General features: G+C 22.9%; 1 protein-coding gene across 3 annotated transcripts in view; it reads right to left on the reverse strand.

Annotated features, from left to right (window-relative positions):
- The window catches only part of LOC129614483 (polypyrimidine tract-binding protein 1), a 162,830-nt gene that overhangs the window by 53,778 nt on the left and 83,674 nt on the right, over window positions 1-25,378 (reverse strand). For all 3 annotated transcript variants that reach the window (XM_055529089.1, XM_055529097.1, XM_055529108.1), the window contains exon 3: window positions 14,940-15,211. In XM_055529089.1, the coding sequence (XP_055385064.1) occupies window positions 14,940-15,211 (272 nt within the window). The remainder of the gene's footprint in view (window positions 1-14,939; window positions 15,212-25,378) is intronic.

Below are 25,378 nucleotides of genomic sequence, written 5' to 3' on the forward strand. Positions count from 1 at the left end.
AAGAAAAATTTCCCCCTTTTTACCTACCCTATATATAATTTTCAAGACAACCATGGGGATTGAGCATACACACGTTAAAAAATTCGAAATCCTTAATAGAATAACAAAAGAAGATTAAAGTCGAAAAAAATTTCAAGAATTTGAGTTATGAGCATTTGCTAAATTTATGGATTGAAATTTGATTTAAAGCAATTCATAGAAATAGGGTTCCTATATTATTCGTATAAAAAGTACCTATGTGTATAAATGTGAGAAGAAATTACAGTTCTAAAATTGGTGCTTGAAAGATTCCGTTAAAACAAACAAAATCAAACATTAATGTTTAAAATTTATATTTTTTGATGCCAGAGAATTTGACTGTATTACAAAAAAGCCAATTGTTTTTTCAAATTAAATGATTTTTATAAAAATGATTTTTAGTTTGAGGTTTGTTTTGCTATTATTTTGTGTTCAAATGTTTCTGCATAACCGCTCTTTCTCTAATATGAATTAATTAAGAAGTTGAAATGGCATGCCACTAGAGAGTAGAAAATTCAAGGAGAAATAATATTTTGTTGCTTGACTTGCTAAACGTAGCATATATTGGGTACGAATAATTCAGGTAGTAATCTAAGTATGAAAGGTTATAAAAAAAATTGCAAATTCGTACTCTGGTTTTTCATAAATGTTTCTTTAATGTTTTGCATAATGACTGTAAATTTCAATTTCATTTTGGAAATTTTTGAAGCGAACCAAATAAAATTTTAATTCTTTAAATTAGCGCAAGAGAGAAAATTTCAATACCTTAAGGCAGAGGTTTCCAAACTTATTTCTCTCGTAGACCCCTTGTCGTGTTTTTCAATTTTTGATAAGACCCCATGCTAATTTAGTAGCAAGGTACATTTATGATGTGAGAAAGTTAAATAAATTCAGATTTTTTCGTAGACCTCTAGCGGGTCTTCATAGACCCCTAGTGGTCTATATAGACCACTTTGAGAATCACTACCTTAAGGTTTAGAGTTTATATAGTGCAAACAATGTAATATAATTGTAATATAATTGAGTTCCTTATTATTTGAATTTAATACTGAAACTTAAAAACCTATGAAAATTTCTAACAGATTAATCAGTGCAATTTTGTTGTATATAAGTTAGCAACATTGTATTTAACAAAATTTTTACATAAATTCATAACATTCTCAAATTTTTTATGGTCCGTAGATCAAATACATAAAATTACGATTCTAATAAAGGTTTACTGATCGATATAAAGAGAATTATGACATTGTTATTATCGTAAAAACAGAACTAGAAGGTGTTTGAAAAAAAAAAGAAAAACAAATTTATTCTTAAAATATTCTTAAAGTAACGGAATAGCTTTTTATACCGATTTTTTTTTTTTTTTTTTGCTAGAACGAAAGTTTCCTAATAGAGATATAAAAATCTTTATATTTGTTATAGGGAAAAGAAAATTTACGAAAACAAATTCTTATTTTTTTTTCTTGTATATTTTATATGCATATGTAAAAGTACATAAATGTACACGTGTACATGAACAATATGTTCTATATAGACCGAAAATTTTATATGTTAAAAATATTTAAATGGGCACATATATATACACAATATGTACAAACACACAAAACACAAAATAAACTTGAACAAAATAATAAAAAAAAAAAATGGTAAGCATTTCGCGCAATTTGTATACATTTAGTAAATTTTTATAGAGGATTTTTTTTACATGTTCTTTAAAGGAACAATGTAAAAAAAAGGAGCATAAAAATAAGCACACAATAGAAAAAGGAAAGAACATGTTCTTAGATTTGTATTTTATCCTTTTTTAACTTTTAAATTTTTTTTTATTCAATTTTTTCGTTGCGTTCTAATTTCGTAGTTATTTTCTTTTTTTGTTATTTTATATTTTTGGTGTAATCAAAAGTTAGACATCCTTTCTTCAAGTGGTTTTGATGCATTTTGCTGCAGACAGGACATTAAATAAGAGTTGAATAAAAACAAGAACAAAAAATTCGTGTAAATTTGAGTTCATGCATCTGGAACATTTTTTAAATTAAAAAAAAAAAATTATTTTAAATTTTTTATTTTTCTTACATTTTTCTTTGAAAAAAAAAGAAGAACTTACTTTAAAAGAGAAATTGAAAAGAAATCAGTAAAAAAGATATAAAATTGGATTACATTTTATTTACAGGTGATTGAAGATTTGATGAAGAAAGAAAATAGGAAAAAAAAACACAATAGAGTGAAATAAAAATTGTTTTATTGTTGTAAGGATGTAAGGAAAGTAGAAAATTAATAGGGAGATTGATAAGTTTTTAATCAGATTTTTTATTTAACTTTCATTTTTTTTTTTCATTTTGGATGAATTTATTTTTCTTTAGAGTTTTATCCTTGCATTTTTATTTTTAAATTAAAATAAAATTTACTCTGAAATTTTAATATATTTTCGTTGAATATTTCTAATTTTTTGAAATTTGTGATTTTATATTAATTCTGGGAGGTTTTCGATTAATAATTTTATGTAAACCGGGTTCCTACTATGTAATTCGATCATTTTCGTATTTGTAAAAAGAGAAAGGTAATATTATACAAATTAATTGGTGCTATTTTATCATTTTTCCGTTCACGAAAATCAAATTGCATATAGTAAGTCCCTAATATATAATTTTAATATTGTATTTCAAAAAAAATTTTACAATGTTTCGGTATAATAAAGTTAAAAGTGTCTTTGATTTTGTTGTATGGAGTATACGCAGAATATACAGCGAATATTAAGTTTAGTAATAATTTGTATTTAATAGTAAATTTAATTAACCAAAACCATAGATAAAACCCATAATCAGTTCATATATAAGAATTTGTTTTGAAAATACAGTTTTAAGAAGAAGTCACCACTATACTGGGAGTGTTAATAAATTATAAAACACAATAGATTTAATTGATTCATCATAGATATTCGTAATTTTTATGTAAAATTTCAAATATCGTTTATAATAAAAAATTAATTGTAAATTATTATTTATTTTTTTGATTTCTTTTCCAATTATAATTTATAATAAATTTTTTTTAGTTTCTCTCATTCTCAAATTTAAATAATTAGAATTTCTTTTAAATCTTTAAGCTGTAAATTTTAATTTCGAATATTTTCTAGATTAAATTAGCAGTTTTAGCAATCAATAATTTTAGTTTATAATAATACAAAAATACTAGTTGAAATAAAACAATTATTGGCTGTTTATTAATTAAATTACTCGTATAATATTTTTTCTATTGTGATTTTATTGACAAATAGAAATTTCATTTGTTCAACGTGAAATTTCATACTTTAATAATTTAATTTTACCACCTGGTACAAATTTTTTTTTTATTTAAGAATTTGTATTTTCATACTTTCTTTCTTGTTTCTTTTTATTATTCTAAATAAACATTGGTTGACAATAAAATAAATCGAAAAATATCAAGTAAAAATAGAAGAAAAAAAAACGTGTAGAAAAAAGTTAAGAAAGGTAAAGCCTTTTAGTCATAAATGTTTGTCTAAGAGCTTAATCCTTTTTGGTAGAATTTTCACTTTTTAATAAATCTAAAACAAAATAACAAACAAAATACGCTTTTTTCGAAAAAAAAAAAACAAAAGCAATAGCTAATAAATAATTCCAAAAAATCTCAGGTGAGAAAAGGTGTGAAAATAAAAAAAAAAAAACAAGAAGAATAAAATGATGAAAATATGTTTGTATGCTGTGTGTTTTTTTATGCATTTTTGCTTTTTCCAGATTATCCTTGTGAAAAAAATCCGATTAGGATATTTGCGAGTACACACAAAATGAAGATGAGAGAAAATAAAAATAAATATTTTTTTAAATTTTTGGATTCTTTTCTAATATTTTAAATTTTTTTTTTCTAGCACAGTGAAAAAAAAACATTATTTTAACGAGTTATAGATTAAAGGAAGTCAGTGGAAAGTTGAAAATTTGCTGATATTTAAAAAATCTTACAAACTTAAAATCTGAAATAGCGATTTAAATTGTACCTTAATTAAAAGTCAAGAAAAAAATTTGAAACAGAGCGTTTATTACTTTCACTCTGTCCGTCCGTCTGTGAACAAGTTTACAATACTTCTAGACCCTTAAAGATTTACATAAATCTCCACCAGATACTTATTTCCGTAGAAGAAAATTTTTATGTATCTTCACTCCTCTAAAAATTATAGCCCCTCAAAGTCCTAAAAAATTCCACTTTTTAAGTAATTGGTATAGTAAAACCAGAAACATTTTTTTAAATTCTGCAAACACAGAAAAATATTTATTGGCTGGCTCCTTCTACCGGGCCATACTTTATTTGAACTTTAAGAAAACAAAATTTGGCCGTTTTAATTTGCAGTTATCTAAAATCCGTTTTTTTCAAATTTTCGGCATAATTTTTTTCTAGATCGCAGCTTGTAGGAATCGGAAATTTAGCTTTAAGACACTAATAAATAGTTCATTCCGTTAGAAGAAAAATTATTTTTGTTTTATTTCAAAGGTTGCATAGATTACTCCTCCTAAATATATGCAATATTTTAAATTTTTTCGTAAGTGAATGAAAGTAATTTTAATAATGTAGTACATTGCTAGATTGTGGTTAAAAGTAATATTTTCAATTATTAAAGAGACAAGTGCTACATTAGAAATCATTAGTTTGACCTAACTTTACTAAATACTAATTCAGATTCTATTAAAAATATTGAATTTAAATTTTATAAAAATTCAATTAGAGATTTACGAAACCTTCATTTGTAATTTTGTGTTAATTCAATCAAATACATATCATCCTTATACTCGTATAAATCATACATGATTTTGTATTTCATTTCTATTGTTCAATATTGTATCAAAATATTAAATGAATTTTATATATTCACCAACTCAAACTTAAGACAAATGTAGTATAGTAGCATTTAATAAACCAATTAAGTTTTTGCCTATTTGAATTTCCAAAATTTGTCCTTTTTCAATTTATAATTTTATTATTATGTATTAATTAAATACTGTAATACAGTTAACTGTAAATTACCCATTTATCAATTAAAATTGAATTTTTATATGTATACTTATTTCAAAAGTGGTTAAGTAAAAGTTTTAGATGACAAAATCTTCAATTCAATGATTTAAATGATTCTATTTTGTGAACTAATGGGAAACGTTCTTTTCTTCTTCAAATAATTTTTAAGATAAAAGATTTAAGATCCATAAATCGAATTTAATACAAAAGAAACCTGAAATATTTGTAACTATTCTTGCGTTAAAAAGTAAGAAACCATTTTCATTATTAAATCAAAGTTTTTAATAGATTTAGGTTTTTAACAAATTTGAAATTACTATGAAAAACTGAACTTGGAATGCAAAATATTAAGTTTTATTCATTTAAAAAAAAAATTTATAAAAATTTCTAAGAAAAAATTGTAATTTTTGTTTTTGGTGTTTGTTTCTTGTTATTTTTTTTTAAATTAAAACCACATCAAACAGAAGATTTAAGTTTTATCTCTTGGCTCTTTTATTTTTTTTAAGCAAATGGGATATTTTTAATTTATATATGTATGTATCTAGTAAAAGTATAAAAGTAATTTTTAAGGTTAACTATAGTCATAAATTTATAAATTTTATTGAAGTACACTTTTCCTATAATATGAAGAATAAAGTATTATGTATGTGTAAGTAAATATGCATGTATTTGCAAAATTTTTTGCACTTAGAAAAGAAAATGAAAATTTATAAACTTCAAGTTGATTTGATTTCCATTTTTAGTTTTTTGTTAAGATAACTTAATTTTTTTTTTATATAATATTAGTTAAAACCTATCAAGTCAAGTATAAGGTGATTCAAGATTATAAACAAAATTAATTAGAAGAAAACTACTAAGAATTTCTTAAGGTATACATAAAAATTTTTTAAATTAATTTTTGGGAGCAAATTCTTAATACAGAATAGTTACAGATTTCGTTAGTAAAATTTTATTTGCAATATGCAACAATTGCAATAAGCAATTTAAAAAAACCAAAAAATTTTTTTCATGTTAATAAGCTTCAAAATGGTATTTAAAATCAAAACATTATAGGAGAGGGATAAGTGATGAGATCTTGTAGTTTGATATCGCGTCAGAACTAAATCATTATAAAGCGGAAAAATAAAATGTTCAAACTGATCATCTGGACATCGATTAAGCAAAAATCAACAATATTTATTAATACGTGTATATAATTTATTGAATTTTACTAAAAATATCGATTGAAAATATATGTGGTGGTATAGAATAGCTATTCTCAAACACGAGAAGGCAACATTTGTGGTTATGATCAGTGGAAGTAGAAATATGATGACGCGATAATGAAAAATTAAAATTAATTTTTAGTTTAGCTAATTCGATAGAAGTAGAACAGAAGATAATTTGATCAAATAATGTTCCTTAAACCAAAGAATTATGTGAGAATTCTCATGGATTTCCTGACAGAATACTGCATTCTTAGAAAACACCTAAGCAAATTGAGCCTGACGGTTCTTGCAGGTACTATGGAGAAAACTTCGATGCACCTTCTCAATGAGTGTTGAGCATTTATCCATAAGAAAAGGGACAGCTTAGGCGAATCCTGGCTGGTGGGCATGCCTTGACTGGGCGCTCATGGTTGGGGGCCGCAATAGATCTACAATTTACATTCTAATAGAATAAATTTAAACTAACTATTTTAGTTTTAATGGTTAATTAATGTAAGCAGTACTTGCACAGCTTTTTCATAGTATGTATGTATAATTATAAAAAAAAAATTTTAAATGAATGTAATAATTTTAAAATCAAACAAGAGGCGGTCACAAAATTATTGGCCTGCCTATTTTTGTGATCGCATTGTCATGGATGTTGAAAAAAGCAGGTATAGAAATAAAAATTATAAAATTTACGAAATTTAAATCGTTATTATAGCAGAAGATCTTGTGAATTTCAGGCCTTTGTTATTTACTACTTTCTATAATATTTGTAATGGCAATCGCATAGTGCTCTCCTTAACATATGCGCTATTAGAGTGTGGTTGAAATTCAACATTTTTGCTTTAAAAATGTCACTTTGAACTCTATGTTGGTTTACACTTAAATGTGTTGGTATTAAATTTTAAGAATCAACATTAATTTGTAATAATTTATAAAGAGGGTTAATGTTAACATTCAAGTTTTTCTTTATATATGTATTTATAAAATACTAGACTTATTGTTAACTGCATTTATGTGAAATTCTACTTGTTTTTTTTTCCGATTTTTTTTGAGTAACTTTAATGTGGTTTACAACAAGGATTAAAGCAAAAAAAATTAAAAGAAGTTGAAAAAGAAAACAAGAAAATTTAAATATTGTTTTATTTTTTAAAAACCTTTTCTTTCAGAAAAAAAAAGGATAACGTAAAAAGGAAAAAATCAAAGAAAAAAATTGTGTTGTCGTTTCTTGCCATTTTCTTTTTTTATTTTTACTATAAAAACGATGCTGTACATGTGTGTGCATTTATATTTTCTTTTCAAATGATGTTTTTTTTGCAATGTAGTGTTGTGTATATACTTTTGCAATTTTGGTTTTTTTTTCTACTTTTTCTTTTCTATTGCATAAATTTAAAAATTTAAAACTTGGTTTCATTGAATAGCTTATACTTCATTGGATTTTATTCTGTTATTTAAAAAATTTTTTTTTTATTTCATTTCAGCTTTAGGTTTTCCAAGCACATGAATATTATAGAGTAAAAATAAAAGAAAACTCAGTAACTACAAATTGTGGTTATACAAAAAATTTTAAATAAATGTAAATGGAATTAAAAGTAAAAACAACATGTAAGTTTGCAAGTCATTCTTAAAATGAAAAAGAAGAATAAAATTAACTTTGTATACTTGAAATTTTTTATACTTCCGTTATTATGATTTAAATATTATTACATAAGTACATATGTAAGTATTTTTGTACATTAGTAGTTTAATAAAAATTTAAACTACTTTCATAGTATGCATTTTATTTCAGATTTCTATACACTTAAGATTCATTTTTAGGAAATTTTTACTTTAATGTTGCATTTTTTATTTATTTTAAAAATTTAATATAGAAGATAAATTTTAAAAAGTTTAAAATTCGGGGCGTTTTAATTTTTCCATAATTTTTTACACACCCTTTGACCATTTTTAAGAAAAAAACCTCTATTGGAAGTTACTCCGAAAGTAGAGAATTTTTAATCAGTAATGAAATGAATACTCATTTTTTTGAAAGTATCAGAGGTTAAAATGCAGCAACAAAAGGAAAATTTAAAATATCTTTAATCCATTGCAAAATAGTTTTTGTTACTAATCTTATCAATATATTTTCTGGTATAGTCTTTCAATTTGAAAAAACTCGTGGAAATTCAGAATTCAAAAGATAAGGGTTCAGACAGACATGCAATTTTTTGTTTTCCAATTGCGGCTTGATTGTAGAATTGTTGTGAGTACATCTGACCAACTGAAGTATTGCGTTAATTCAAATGGAATGCATTAAATAAAAATTGAAATTAGTTTGTATGTCTAATTGCATGCGACCATATATTTGTATGTATGCGCGCTTGAACATAAATCTATTGAATACAAATAAGCAATCAAATAGTTGCAAAGGTAAAAATCGTATGTATATCTAAGTCGTAAGACCAAAACGCGTACTGTAATATTTCAAACTATTAAAAATTAATTGAACTGAACCAGAACTTTTATAAATTATAGAAGTCACTAAATTCTAAAAAAAATTTAAATATGATTACTAAATAGAAAATTTTAGAATATATTCTGAGTTTGCAGGAAGTGACATGTCAACTTCATATGGACCCATAATTTATTTAATTTTTCACCGTATAACAGTTTTTTTTCTTCACTTTTCAAAGTAGTTATTATTTGATAGCAGGTATTCTATTTAATTTTATATAGCCTCATTTTGAAAATGTTTCCAGTTTTATTGCACTTGAAACAAAATGGGTATATTTATACATACATATATATTGAGTGTGTCAAGATTGTATAAGTGTGCAACCGACTATGGAATTGCAACAAAGAATTTAGGTGACTTTCAAATCGGAAATTTAAGAAAAATCTTTAGAAAATTCGAGCTTTAAACAAAGTTCTCAATTATAAATTTTTTAAAATTATTTTCAGGTTGCAGACAATAAAAAATAATTTCACTGAAAACTTCAATTACAAAATAATTACATTTTTCTAATAATTATTTAAAAAGCATGTAAAAGTAATGAGTTCAAATATTATTTTTAATAAAACGGAATCATTTTTTATTTTTTTAGCTAAAAAAAACGCACATCTTAGATTTTTGGAACTTTCGTTGGTTTGAAAAAAAAAAACAACGCACAAGCTTATGTTTGAGCTCTTTGAATAAATTTTATGAAAAGTTTGTCTGAAAACTTTATTTTTTACTCTCAAATTTTTGAAAACTTTTCAAATTTATTAATTTTTTTTTGTTTATTCTGTTTTTTTTTTGTTTTCTTGTTGGTAAATATGACAATTTCTAGTAATTTTTGTAATTTTTTACAAAATTTTTGTTTCACTTTTTTTCCATTTTTTTTTTCTCCATTATTCTTAATAACCAAATATAATTACAACAATGGTATAACAAACATGATGAAAAAATTAAATTTTCTTTCATTTTTTTTTTTTATATTTTATTACCCAAACAATTCAAATAAAACAATGAGTTTTATTTGTTTTCCGTTTATTGTTATGTTGAAAAAAATTATATGTACATATGTATGTAGATTTTCATAAAATAAATATAGTACAACCGTATATACATACATATATGTTATATATATATAAAATTCCATTTTTTTTAACCAAATAAAATAAAAATTCACGTAAAAATTCAAATTAAATGAAAAGTGAAAATATAATATAAAACCACTGTGAATAGGAAAAAAAGAAGTAAAATATACAAATATATTGTTAAACAAATATAACGTTTATTCACACAAGTGTTTCACATATAACATAAGAAAATAAAAAGCCAATAATTAAATATAAAATTTTTGAAATAAAAAATTGAAAATTAAATAAATGTAAAAATAAATAGACAAATTGAAAAAAAAAAAATTAAAAAAAAGGAGTTTTTTTTTCAGTTTTGTTTTGTAAATAAAAAATATATGCAAACAAAAAAAAAATCCTTTTTGAATATTAAATATTTTTAAATTTAATATTAAAACTAAGTTAACCGCATTTAAAAAATATGGAAAGAGTGAAAATTAATCATTCTTTTTTTTTCAGATTTAAATTGTTTTTCATGCTGACATCGGAAACAATCATCAGATAATTATAGAAAAAATTGCATACTTTTAGGAATAGGAACATTTTAATTTGAAGTAACAATTATTAATTCACATGAACATATTAAAATTATTTGAAACCCGTAATTGTCTTTAATAAAAAGTAAACTTAATTGGCATTCAAAATTTTGTAGTCGAATATTCCACCAAAATTAATGAAAGAAAAAATTACACAATTACAAGTTCATGGAAATATTTTTGGCTCCTGTGCTTAAAAAAAGAATCATAATATTGTAAAGTTGAGTGGAAAATTGAAATTTCAAAAAGGAACTGGAAAATTCCGTCCAGACTTAAATCTATTGGCTTTATTTAAATAATAGATTGGCTTTTATATAATTTTTCTCTTTTTCCTTTTTACATAGATTATCGCAAGGGATGTTTAACACAAAGTTACTAAGGAATGAAATACAAATATTAATATCATATTTTAAAATCAAATATTTCGGGAAATAGGTAAGTTAATATTAATCTGTGTCTATATAAAATTTCAGCATTATTTGACCTTTTTTATTTATCAAAAACAAAAATAGTCTCCATAATAGTTGAATTTTAATAAAGTAAAATTCAAATATTTAAAATTTAGCAGGAAAATTTCAATTACAGATTTTCATTGAAATTATTCTTTTTCTTCTTGAATGGGGATGATGTTTTCTTATACATCCTAGATAAAAAAAAAAAAAGAATAAATTTTTTTTTCATTTTTCTTGAAAGAAAACACTTAAAAATTCTTTTTCAAAAATAATTTTTTAATTATTTTTAAATTAAAATAATTTTCTAGAATAAAAATATAAAAATCTTTGATTTGTTTCTCTTTTTATACTTGAAGGGCAAATTTATATTATTCTTTGCCAGTTTAAATTTCATAAAATTTCCCCAAAATAGGTATACATGTGAGATATAATTGAAAAATATTATGAAGCAGAAGAAACATTAAAAAATATTAGCAATTTCAGTGTAGCGTGTGCGGTACATACATTTTTAATAAATGTTCTTATTTGCCTATTTAGTAAAATAAAAAATTCTCTGAATTCTTATATTTGCATAAAAGAAAATAGAAAATTTTTTTTTTTTACAAAAATGACTTCCAAGGTTAAATAAATCTCCTAAATTAATTAAAAAAAAATGAAGAAAGTAAATAAAAGCAAAAGAAATTCAACTTAAATCATTGAAAGTACACTTTTTGACAGTTTGTTGCTGTTTTGATCCATATATTACCTGCTGTGTTCTTGTCATTAATGATGATTATTCCATTTTTGATTTTGCAACAAAAAAAAACCACATTCATCATTTATAACATAGTTACGGAAAATTCGAAATTAATTATGATTTATATAGACAATCTGGATTTGTGATTTATTTTAGCAATTTTGTTTCGCTGTGAAATTTAGTCTAAAGTACTGAATTGATTGGAAAACAAAAATAATCAAAAATTTGTAATTACGGTAGAATCGAATTTCTGTTTCTGTAATATAAATGAATTTCATATTCGTATAAAAACAAAAATACAACAAGGATAATTTTAAGAAATGGAAGAGAGCAATGGAAAATCAAAAAAAAAATTTATTCTAGAGTCAATAAATTGTGCTATCTTTTAAAATTGATTTTGTGTTTTTTATTGTTTGTAGACATAAAAATGGTTATGAATCCAAACAGTCTATTTGCCTTTAAGAGATTGTAATGTTTTTAAAGAAATTAAATGAAACACGAGATTTAAATAAGAAGATGAATTCATGAAAACATGACCATTGCTGTGGTAGAATGTATGAAAGTATGAAAAATACACATAATAAAATTGTGATGTTGAACTTGTAATAAAAATTTCTAGCAAAAATTTTAGATTGCTAAAATGGTTTATAATTTTTTAATTCTTGAATAAATATTTATTTTACTTGATTAATTATTTTTTACATATTTTAATATTTCAATAATATAAGTTCTGAATTTATGAACAATTTGTAAAATTGCTCATCCTTATTAATACAAGTTTAAATAATATTAATTAAATTACGAATACAAATGTGTAATGTAAATTATATACCTACTTGAAATTTCTCTAGAGAACTATTAATATTTAAATAAAATGATATCAATGTGAAAATAAAATAATGAATAGTTTCGCCCTTTATTTTGAATCACATTTATCGTATTATTGAAAATTCCGCAAGAGCAAACACATAACATAATGAAATTTTTTTTCGAATACGAGCAATACTGAAAGCGTAAAACATTTGGAAATGAAATTTTATTTAAAATTGTATAACTGGCTACTTAATTCTGGCTACTCATATGTATGAAAAAAAAAATCCAACTAATCTTATTAAAATACTATGCTATTAAATATTAAAGAGGTTTGTCATACAAATTTAGCTTCCTGCTTTCAATTATAAAAATATTAATAAGGATTTGAATTCAATTGATTTAAATGTTATAGTAGTGGGTGAGTTTTCGTACATCATTTGCAAAATTAGCACACTAATAGGTAACTTAATTATACTTTCCATATCAATATAAAAATATTAATTTGCTTTGTTAACTTTTTTTGTTTCATAAGCGGATTAATTTGTTTATAGACACATTAAATAATATTTTCCGAAAACTTTCAATTAACATGTGAATGCTAACGTACTTATGAATTTTCGATCGAAATGAAATTTCATTTAATGCCCTTTTCGAAATTTTTTCTATGAAATTTTACGAAAATATTATTTTTTAATAAAATTCGAAGCTGATTGGATAACCATCATTTAGAAATTGAGTGAACAAAAATTGTTCCTTAAAGAATATATTGCAGTTTGGTTCGAAATAAAAATATTATTAAATTGACCAAACCGTTGCCCAACAATTATGAAAATAATAAAGCGAAGAGTCCCATATTATTTGAGGAATGCAAAAAAAATGAAAACAATACCTCTCCTGCTAAAAAATTCAACAATTAAATATTAATAAAATAATTTTATTCTAACCAGTGACCAATATTTTATTTTTGGCTATTTTTCAATAAAATTTTTTTATTTTAAGCGGGTATTTATTGAAAACGATATCATTAATTATTTTATTATTAAATGATGTGAAAGGTAATTAATAAAACAACAGAATTTTTTCCCTTTTTTTCAGTAAATAAATGTTTAATATTTTTCCAATAAAAAAAAAAAAGAACAAAAAGTTGAAATTTCATGTTAAATATTAAAGATAATTTCAATAATTTATTGAAAAACTATAGTGATTCAATATGAGGAAGAAAAAGTGAAATTGAAATTCATAATTCAATTAAAAATAAAAGTTAATTATTAATAATTAATTTTTTATAAAATATAATAATGCATTTTTTAAGAGATTTTCATAGAAAAAAATATTTAAAAAAAATGTCCTTTAAAATAGACATTTGGAAGGAGCGTTTATTAATTTTATGATTTTTATATCCGTACGAATGTATGCTGGAACGGTATACTAAATTTGCCTTTAAGAAATAATTAATAATAACTAAATTTGCGTTAAGAAATAATGGTCTGTGATATAGACTCAGGTGCATGTTTTTGGTCAGCATCGAATTCTGAGTCGATCTAGATTAGTCTGTCCGTCGTCCCAACGATAACTCAAAAGCTAATTGAGTTAAGTTTACCAAACTTTTACAAATTATTTATTATAGTAAATGACATAACCCTATTTAAATTATATATTATTGGGGTACAGGTTCGGGTAACTCCCATACAACTTCAAAATTTATTTGGCTATATCTTAAAAACTATAAAAGCTGTAGTATTGAAATTTTACACAAACGAATATATCAGTAGGACCAATGTGTTTGATAAAAGTCGTTGAAATTGCTTGGTTCTTTCTGGCTTCAATAGTACATAGTTTGGCCATATCTTAGAAAATATTGGAAACACAGTATTGAAATTTTGCATAAATTAAAATGGTAATACGACAACATCAGGTCATAGTCTGTTTTATAATTAGCTATGGAAAATTTATTCGCACATACTATGACAAATTCGTACCGCTATCACAGAGTTGATACGTTCAACTCTATTTTTTCTCGTTTAAATATGTATTTGTTATGCATAAATACGTAAAAACTAAATTTATGGATTTCTTTTAACATCACAATCAAAAAAATTGAGTAAACAATTACTAGTGAATTAAAAGAGTATACTAATTTAAGACATTTAATAAATATGGAATGTGTAGAATGTCAATTAATTGCATTATACGCATTTAGAATTTATAAATATTCATTTATGTGAGTTACAGTTAATGAAAACTACATTTAAAGAATGTGAAATAGGTTTATATTTAAACGTCATTTTGGGAATAAGGCATAATTTAAATAGCAAAAGTTAGGAACTTTTAAAAAATTTTATTTTGATTTAATTTCGGTATTTTTAGTGAAGTCAATATTACATTAATCCTTCTGACAATGTTTAAATAACATATTTATGCACTTGATTAAACTTTTTGTTTATATTTATCCCTATTTTATAATATATCTGAAGTAGACGTGATTTATTTATAATCCATCTTTTAATATATTCATGTTTTGTTAATAATGTGTAGAAATGTATGTATCTGAATATGTGTAATTTAGTAAAACACTTACCGCAACTGAATGACTTTGATCTGTTTTTAATTCACGATGATTTGAATACTGAACATATACTATTCGACCGCGTAATTGTGGTGGTGTACTAGTAAAACATGTTACCATTTGAGTAGCTGATAATTCATCAGCCATTTCTAAAAATGCTTGATTTTTACCCTTTAATACAAGTACATTGGTAACACGCCCAAATGGTACCCCCAATTGGATTATTTCTGATTCACTTGATTCATTTGGAATGTTCCTTAGATGAATTACTTTAGATGGTTTACCTGTAATTAAAATTTATATGAATTTAATACATAGGTGAAAAGCAAAGAAAATATAAAATCTATAAAGTTCAATATACAAGATAAGACAATTCATTTTTAAAATAACTCTAATAAAATGCAAAGTTTTAAGTAAATTTATAAATATAATAAATAATTTTTTGAAAATATACCATAGTTATAAAAGGTTTATCTTAGTTGTGTATATGCACGGTTTTAGCTGTAGTTCAAATCATGTACTTTAGACAAAAGACTTTGAATTAAATAAATCTTCATTACTGAAAATTTAATTAATTAAAATATTTTTGAGGTTCTTTAATAAAATATTCTAAGTTTTACCAAATTATTCAGTGAATTATTTGTAATTATAAAAATCTTAAAATTGTTTAATAAAACTTTTAGTTGTGCAACGTATAATTTGTCTTATTAATTTTCACCCTGTTTAGTGCTCTAAAAAAGTATTGTATACGAAACAATTTGTAAGAAAATAAGTATTTTTAGATATAAAAAGACTGACAATATATTACGATTTTATGTCAAATTAAAGGACGAATTGACTTATCGAAATTCCGCTTAATTGCATTATCGAGTCAACTAATTTCAAGACATTTTCAAAAAGCAATAAAACCGAACTAAAACAATTATAATTATTTTTTTCACAGTATTGTAATGAATTAAATAAATTAAATTTTTTCTAGGTATGCACATTGATTACTACAAATAATCTAAAACCTAGTCCAACTTCACGTGTAAAATGGTAGCCTTTTAATAATTTCTTTGGAAAAGACAGTAAAGCAACTAAATTGGAAAATCAATTAACCGGGAAAATGTAGGAGTATGAACGTAAACATAGTATTGAAAAAACTATCGCTTGGCTACGTGGGCAATTTAATTGCATTATTCGTGATGCAATTAACCGGGGATCATAAGCACATGGAAGTAAATTTGCATAGACATTATATCAACTCATTTTCGAATAGTCGGTATAACCGAATTGAAAACTATTGATCTCAGATAATTAATTACTTACATGCATAATATTTTTATTATAAAAGGACGTGCGCGTGGAGCCTAAATATATGCAATATTTAGTTCTCAAAATAATATTAATTTATTTTAAATCGAAAGGAATAAAAACTCATTTGATAAAATAAATTTTAATCAGTTTTATAAATTATTTTCAATAAACTTGAAATTCCTTACTTCAATCTAATTTTTTATTCATTATTATTTATTAATAAAGAAATTCAAATTATAACGCAATAGCTCGAACTCAATAGAATTTTAAATAAGAGCAAAAATTAAGTGAATTTTTGATATACTTTTACAGTCCACACCAATTCATTTCAAATAGGTTAAATAGAACTACATCCTATAAAAAACAAAAATTTTTTCCGTTTTGAAGTTATTTAATAAATATATAAAATGAATAAATCGAAAATATAACAGTTATTGAAATAATTTTGAATTGTTTCAAAATTTTATCTCCTGAGGTGACATTATGCATTGTATAAAAGGGTTAACAGTTCTTGTTTTCTTTTGTTTTCTGATGAATACTTTCAGTTTACACATTTTATAATAAAAGTTTTAAATACACATACATAGGGATGTGTTATATACATAAATGTGTATATTATTACGTTCGCCATATACAATGTGCATATATCTATTAACAGGAATATTTAAATTATGAAAAAAATACCTTAAGAACACAAATATAAGAGCCACAACTCGGGTTCAAAATATACACACAATGCTGAATAAAAATATTACCATTATTGTGTGTGTCGTTGATAGTGGATCAAATTTTAAAAAAGGGTGAATTTGCGTAAAACTAATTTATTTCTATTCAAATTTTTTAATATAAAAAAATTTATTTTCGTATAATACAATTTTCATGAAAAGAAATTATTACAAAATTATTTAGTATTGAATTATAAATCTATCATTCGATTTGTAACACATCCACAAATAAGGAATATTTAATAACTCTGTAGATTATTTTCGTTGCTTAAAATTAAGTACTTTAAGTTGTGTTGTTAATTTATCATTTTAACTACATTCTATTTTCAATATTCTAGAAATTTGATTTGAAATATAAAAGTATAACTTTGGACATGAAAATTCTTGAATTTTTAACTATAGCAAAATTCTAAATAAGGAATTACACTACTAAAATTAGAATTCTTTTATACAAAATCAATCCTTTATTAAACAAATAGTTTATACGACATATTTTCGCTTATTTCCTTGATAGACTAAAGATTTAAAGAATAACACAATTGTGAAATTTTGAAGTCTCTATGATGACATATTAAAAAAATTGCGAAGAAATCATTTCTAAGAATCTCTTCTAATATTGCTTAAATCAAATTTATGCGGTCACCCCAACAAGATTTACTAAATCAATAACTTTACATTTTCCTATTATTTGCTCCTTACACTATATACATTAGTTGTAAAATGTATCCTAAAAATATAAAACATGCATATTGTAGAGTAACATGTATTGTATAGCCCACATGAATAAATACGAAAACAAATGAATAGCTGGGGGTAATAAAGACTATGTTAAGGGAAAATAGCAACAATTTCATTACTTTTATAAGTATAATAGTAATAATAATAAAAATAAAAGTAACAGCAAAATATAAATTGAATAAATTACATGTTTATTTAATATGCCTAATTAAAATATCACTCAAGTTGCAAAATAACAATACACATACTTACATATTTTATGGTCCGAAGAAGAACAAAAAAAAAGCATATAACATGATTATTAAATAAACCATGGGCTAATTAAATGAAAAACTTGGGTTTTATGCAACATTTTCTTCTCATATATCCACATTTTCATATAATGCGTTTTATATCTACATACATATATATTATAACATATATACGTAAGGACATACACATATGTTGTATAAGTATATTTTACAATTATAATTATATTGTTATTTTTTACATTGAGACCAAACAAAGAATAAATTATGATAATATTAAAGTTCAATTTAATTAAATAATTATTTTAATATGATCATATAATTAATAACACTATAAGGTTTAAAATTATTATTTAAATTAAAATAAATTATAATTAAATATATGTATGTATTAAATATATGTATGTATGTAAATGTATATAGAGAAAAAATAAAAATGAATTTGTATAGGTGAAAATTATGAAAACTCTAATATTAAGGTGCAGAACAAAAAAATATATTATAAATATAATTGAACACGATATTTTATGGTAATTATAGGATAATTATAAATAATTAATGAAAAAATGTGAATATTTATTAAAAAAACAAAAAATTAAAGAAAAATATTAATAATGCATGAATATTATTAAAATCATCAGAATAAATTGTAGTTTAAACGAACCAAATGATGTGCGATCAAATTTATATTTAAATTCAAATAATAAAATTTATTTTATAATAAATAAAATACAGAGTTACAGTTTATAGAAATTTTGTGGTCAGAACCGAATAATATTGGAAAATAAAGGTGAAAATGATTTAAATTTTTTAAAAATTCTTTGAATTTTCGCAAAATTTTTAAGATTTTTCGATAACGAATTTGAAGGGCACGTAATCTAATTCAAAATTTACACATTTAAGTTTATCCGAAAGAAGTATACACAACATTTCGATTTCAAATTTAATAGAATTTAGAATATTCTATAAGTATAAAGTAAGTTTTTGAATTAACAAGTTTGAATTTTGATCTTTTCATAGGTTTCAAGTTTGATCCTTAACTTTGCTCCTCTCAAATGATTTCAGCAGAATGTATTTTTTTTTTGTAACTATTTTTTTCGCAATTTCTTAATTTTCTGGGAAATTCTATAAAATCATAATATTCAAACAAAATGAATGACAACCATAATTTCTTTATAAGAAATTTTTATTGATATTTTAACCCTTTATTGATTGACGCTACTTTTGAGTATCACCAATTTGGAATCGTTTAAAACTCGTAATCATACCTTATATTTCAGTTTTTAACTGATGATACTTTAAAGTATTTCATTATTTTGCGTATTTGATCTCGGTTTTTTTGTGCCTCGGTTTAAGTGTAACCGGTCAATGTTGTAAAACGAGGAAAAAAAACACAAAGGTAATTCCACTAATTTTTTGTTTTTGTTCTTTTTTTTTTATCTAATTTGTATAACTTAAAGATTTGCATACTTTGTTTTTATTAGTTTAAGGAAGAATTACGATATTGTAACGAATTACGATATTGTAACGAATTACGATTCGGATTCCTAAATTCAGTTTAGCAACAGTTTACGTCTATTTCTATTCTCCGGCAATGAAGGGTTAAAATCTGTTTATTTGTATTAGAATTAGTGCTTTAATGCATAAATTTTTTAAAGAACTACTAAATTATTTAATTCAATAAATTATTTAAATTCAATTTTCATTGTTATAATTTGAAAATTTCAATTAAAAAATTCTTTTTTTTTTCACTGTTTAAGGTATTAATATTGAAATAAAACTCTTTTAAAAAGTTTCCATTTTCCGTGTTTTAACATTTAATTTTTAAAAGGTTCTATATACTACAGTTAATGAAATAAGTAGCTGTAATGAAAGGAAAATTATGAAATTTTTAAATGTTTATAGTGTTCAAAAATTTTGAATAGATTAATAATTAAAATATTAATTTAATAATGTTCATTTTATTTGCAATATACATACACATATTACACACATTACACAATATAGATATATGGTTAATTATTTTAATTGAAAAACATATCACGAGATAAATAAAGATTTGTTTGAAAAATGCTTTATGTACACATATTTTTAATTAATTAATTTGAAATTAATTAATAATTAATTAAATTTTTAACTGAATTGATATTTTTAAAAAAGCAAAAAATAAATTGGGGACGGGCAATATCAAAAGCGCGTGAAAACGATAAAGTATAGAAATCAAATGAGTCATAAAAAAGTTTCATTATTATAAAATGGAAAAGGTGTGAGAAGAAAATGCGTACATCATGTTCAGAAATTAAAAATAAAAATATCTATATTACCTAAATCTGAGGAGATATGTATGGATTGTGACTCACTAATTTATAGGTGGAAAATAGGATTATTTAAATAAGCAAAAAAATATTTTTGTTCCTGGAGTTATTTTTGGAGGCAAAACAATTGTTGCTCTACAAATTAAACTTCAGGTTTTAATTGATTCTTCGTTGAAAACTTAAAAATTTCATTACGGTAAATAACGATATACAAAGTATATGAAAGACCAAGTTTTATTTTTGACTTTCCGTCTTCAAAGCTTGAGAATGCTTATCGCGAAAAATATTAGATCAAAAAACTTTTTGCCCTATTAAAGTTTTTTATAATTGCCAAAAAATATGAATCGAATTTTTGCGAGAAAAGTTAACTACAAAATTTTTCACAAGGTATTATTATTCAAGCAATTTAAAATTTTAGAATGAAACATAGTTCTTCTTTTATGAGCGCCAAAAATAGCCTGGTCCCACAATAAGAAAATATTTTCTTCTTCATCTAAATAAAAAATTGCTGTCTTACTTTAAATTTCTAATTATCTAAATTAATTAAAACCAATTATTACTATATAGTGGAATTTTTGTGTTTAATAAGAATAAGTCCAGACATGCTTTGTTTATGTTCGCACATAATGGATACAATAAATTGGTCGAAATATTTTATCAATGTCCAACAAACATTGGTCTCAAATAATTTTTATTAGATTTTAATATTATTTGACATATTGTATTAAATGTTACTTATAGAGGTCATTCAATATAATTTTATGTAGAAAGGTACACACATATATTTAAATATTACGTGTTAGGTATCACCTTGTATTTTATATGCCTAAAATTTGTATAATGTGTACACAACTTATATATATATATGAAGTAAAATTTTTTTCATTTACATAATTATTTCAAAATTCTATATCAATTAATTTCCAAGATAATATTATACTAGCATATAGCATAATAAAATTTGGAATGACACACTAACTGTTCATATTTAATTAAATTGAACAAGAGCAAGCACATAATTTTATTGAATAGGAGCAAAAACAAAAATGGAACAAAATTCACTAGAGATCCCAAAATTTGACAAGTCAATATTCAAAAATTTAAATATATTTTTTTTTATTTTTATTTAGAAAAACAGTTTTTTTTTCAATATTTTTTTATTATGTACAGAAAATGTGGATAGCTAGCATTAAGCAAAATTTCATATAAATTTTAAAATCATCAATTTTAATTTTAAATGCATATTTTTATTATAGCTGCATGTTTACTTATTTGGTTGTCGTCATTGTCTATATGAAATTTAAATAAATAATTTTATATTATTATGTAATATATTGTCCAGAATAACCTATAATGTGTTTTAATATGCATATTTATACACTCTTAAATTGAATGTACTCAACAAGGTGTCTCGCATAAGGCGGTAAATAATTTCCGGGATGATTCTCTGACCAATTTCCAGCAAACAATTTTATGGGTTAATGGTTAAATAATATTGTATAAAATCAATTCCTTATTATACATACTAAACTTTAATATTTAGTGTATGTTAATGTTTGTATATGAAATTTATGAAATATGCATTTTTTGCGTATTATTGGCAAAACTATTAGAAACAGAGGAAAATGTTATATGAATTAACTTTTGTTTAGCTTTTATTATAACGCATCGAAAAAAGCAAAAAGCATAATAACACTTATTTTTTTAGAAATATCGAGTTTTTAAAACAAAATTTAATGAGCTTTATGTCGAACACTATGGCTCCAACCAAATTGACTGTTCGATTAATAATGAAATCAAGGAATCATCCCTGAAATCATTAACTTATGCAAAATACCCCGTATGTATATATTCTATTTTAATTGCTCAAAAGTGTATAATAAAGTAAAAAATGATAACAATAATAATTGAAAATTTTTTATTGATTTTTTTTTTGTGAATTTCAGCAAAATTTTTTTTTCAGTATCCTTTTTGTTTTATTTTATTATTATTATTATCCTTTTCTTGTTGATTATAATAATAACTAATTACGGCAATGAAATTAATTAGATGGTTGAATAGGTTTTTATAATATACATACATATATAAATATATGTATATGTATACAATATACTTTTGTTTATTTTAAAAATTGGATCAAAGACTGAACATCACTTGCATAAAATTCATAATATGAATATATATATGTATATATATATATATATATATATATATATATAATATATATTCATATTAATATATATAAACATGAACTTTTTGTTTATTATATTAAAAATCGTAAATTTTATATTATTATACATGTACATACATATATACATTTTTTTTTTCGATGTAAATATCCTTACAATGCATATATTTGGTTAGAATTGAGGTAATTTTACAGAAGAACGGATTAATTTTTTATTTAATCACTTGTTATAAATTGAAGTCATGCATTTTATAATTAAAAACAATATTTGAATTTTATTTTTTTCAATTTTTTCTCATTTTATTTTTCGATTTTTGCTTATAAATCTAAATATAATTTAGTGTGTATGTACATATATGATTTTGATATACAATATATGTACAATGTTTTCCAATGAATCCTAAATAAATAGATAAATAAAGTTAAAGTACTCTTACATATACATACATATATATGTTTGTAAAATAAATAAACGTTTTAGGACGATTTTTTTTCCACCTCCAATTATATATGAAAAAAAAAAACACAAAACAAAATAAGGGAAAATAAATGAGAAAATTTTCAATATGGATGAAATACATATGAAATGGAATGATAAATTTCAGTTTTTATTTTTTATTTTTTTAAAACATAAGCTTTTAAGTATCTAATTATTATATAGAATGCTAATCACTTAATCATGAATAGAAAATTAGGTGGAAAATTTTGGTTTGTATTTTTTTTTCTGTTTTTGTTTTATTTTTTAATTATAATTTAATTTTCCATTGTGTGTGTTTTAATATTATATATGTGTACTTTTTAATACCTGGGATTTTATTATAAAATATAATTATATTTTGGATGAAAACATTTTTTTTTTTTCATTTTTTAAATAAATTTGAATTTTAATTAAAAATTAATATTTGATTTTTGACATTAAAATTCTTACGTTATTATTATTATATTAAAAATTTATAATTTATATTGTTATAATTTTAAGTAAAAAAAAAACTTCCCATTATTTACATAATATGATACTGAAATATTACACTTTATAATAGTGAATTTTATTGGGATTGATGAAAAATTCAAAACAAAACAAGTATGAAAAAGGTGGTTGACTTGATGAAATAAGTAATTGATTATTGTAGACCCACATTATAAAATAAAATCTTGATAAACATTTTAAAAGGAAAGTTGTACGAGGTGATTGAGTATATCAGGACATAATATACATCATTACTGAGGGCATCAAAAATAAATATAATTTTTGTTCAGAACAAGGTGTTAAATCTCAATGTTTTCCGAGGTAAAAAGATTATGAAAAATTTTCACGAAATTTTAGTTGCCCAAGTATTTTGGTTTATAACTTTTCTTCCGAAAAAGGTACAAGCTTCAAATAAACACTTTTTGAAAGGGCTACTATAGAGGTTTATAGCAACATATTGCCTATATTTGTATTTTAAGTATTTCTGGAATATCAAGGATTTTAATTTTAACAAAAATCAAGTTTTCACCTTTACAAGTAAAAAATCTTGGAAACCTTTGAGATTTGACAACTACTTCTGAACGAAAATTTTATACATTTTTGATACCCGACAATGATGTTATGTCATTGGTCACCCTCTATATAATATATATAAACACAAATTATAGTCAACTGATAATTGATTTAACACCCGAACTGTAAATATAAAAATAGTTACTAATTTGTCAGAAAACTTACTTTTCAGAATTTATAATTAGGTATATATGGAAGTCTAATGAGCAGTTGACACAATCGTTTAATTCGAATGTTATATTTTGACAGTGCGATAAACAAATTTCTAACTATCATATTAACTCTCCACCAAGAAGATGTTTGATTATATATATACATATATATATTTGTAACAATAAAATTATATTTTGTAATACAGCTTCCTTTAACCTTTAAAATAAACAATAACAAAATTATCGAAATTTCACCTCATAATTAATATTTTTTCCAAAAATTCGTATAGGTGAAGGTTTTAACAATCTTAAAGGATTAAAAATATTTGATTACATATTACATACATTTTATGTACAGACATACAAATATACTAAATATATCATGTTAATTTAATTTTATCTATGTTGTGGTGTTTTAAATGGGCTCGTTTACAATATCAAATTTAAAAACATTTTGCATTAAATTCAAAAAATTTAAAATGATAAAACATAATCAACACATAGAATTTAAAATTATTAAATTGAATAAATTTAGGAATCAAAAACAAAAACTAAAACCAAAAAATATGAAAATCTTTTATAAAATATTTATAAAATTTTTTAATGCGTAACTATTTCTGCCTAATTTAATTTTTCTTACAATTTATTTTTCATATTTCCTATTGAAAATACTTTAATGCCTTAACGATAAGTCTATTATAAGTAAGGAAAAAATAATTTTTTTTTTAAAACTAAATTTTTTTTTATAAAAATTTACATAGTCTTTTTTTTTTTACAATGTTGCAACATTGTAGAATCATTGTAGAAAAAATTTTGATTGCAAAAGTAAAACAAATTGAAAAAGTTTTAAAAATAATGCTAGGACATCCTTTAGAAGCAGAAAATGTAACAACAACAATAATAATAATAAAAATATGTAAAACGAAAGACAAAAAAAAAAGAAGAATTTTAAATTTATCTTGGACTCAAAATTTGAAAAGTTTTCTTTCTTTTCAAAAGACAGTCAGCGGGGATGGGAAATAGAAGGAATCAATGCGTTTCTAAATGAAATAAGTATAAAAGTAGAGAGTGAAATGCAAAAGTTTTTATAATTTTATTCATACTTTGTATAATTAAGTAGGAGTAAAACTATAACTGTGTTGATACTATTTAAGTTTTCATCAAAATTCAATTTTTCTCCTGTTCTTATAACTGTTATATTTTCCATTTGTTCCTTCAGTATGTATTTCAATTGGATTTCATTGAA

This window comes from Condylostylus longicornis, unplaced genomic scaffold (genome assembly GCF_029603195.1).
Source record: "Condylostylus longicornis isolate FDR11 unplaced genomic scaffold, ASM2960319v2 ptg000004l, whole genome shotgun sequence".
NCBI lineage: Eukaryota > Metazoa > Arthropoda > Insecta > Diptera > Dolichopodidae > Condylostylus > Condylostylus longicornis.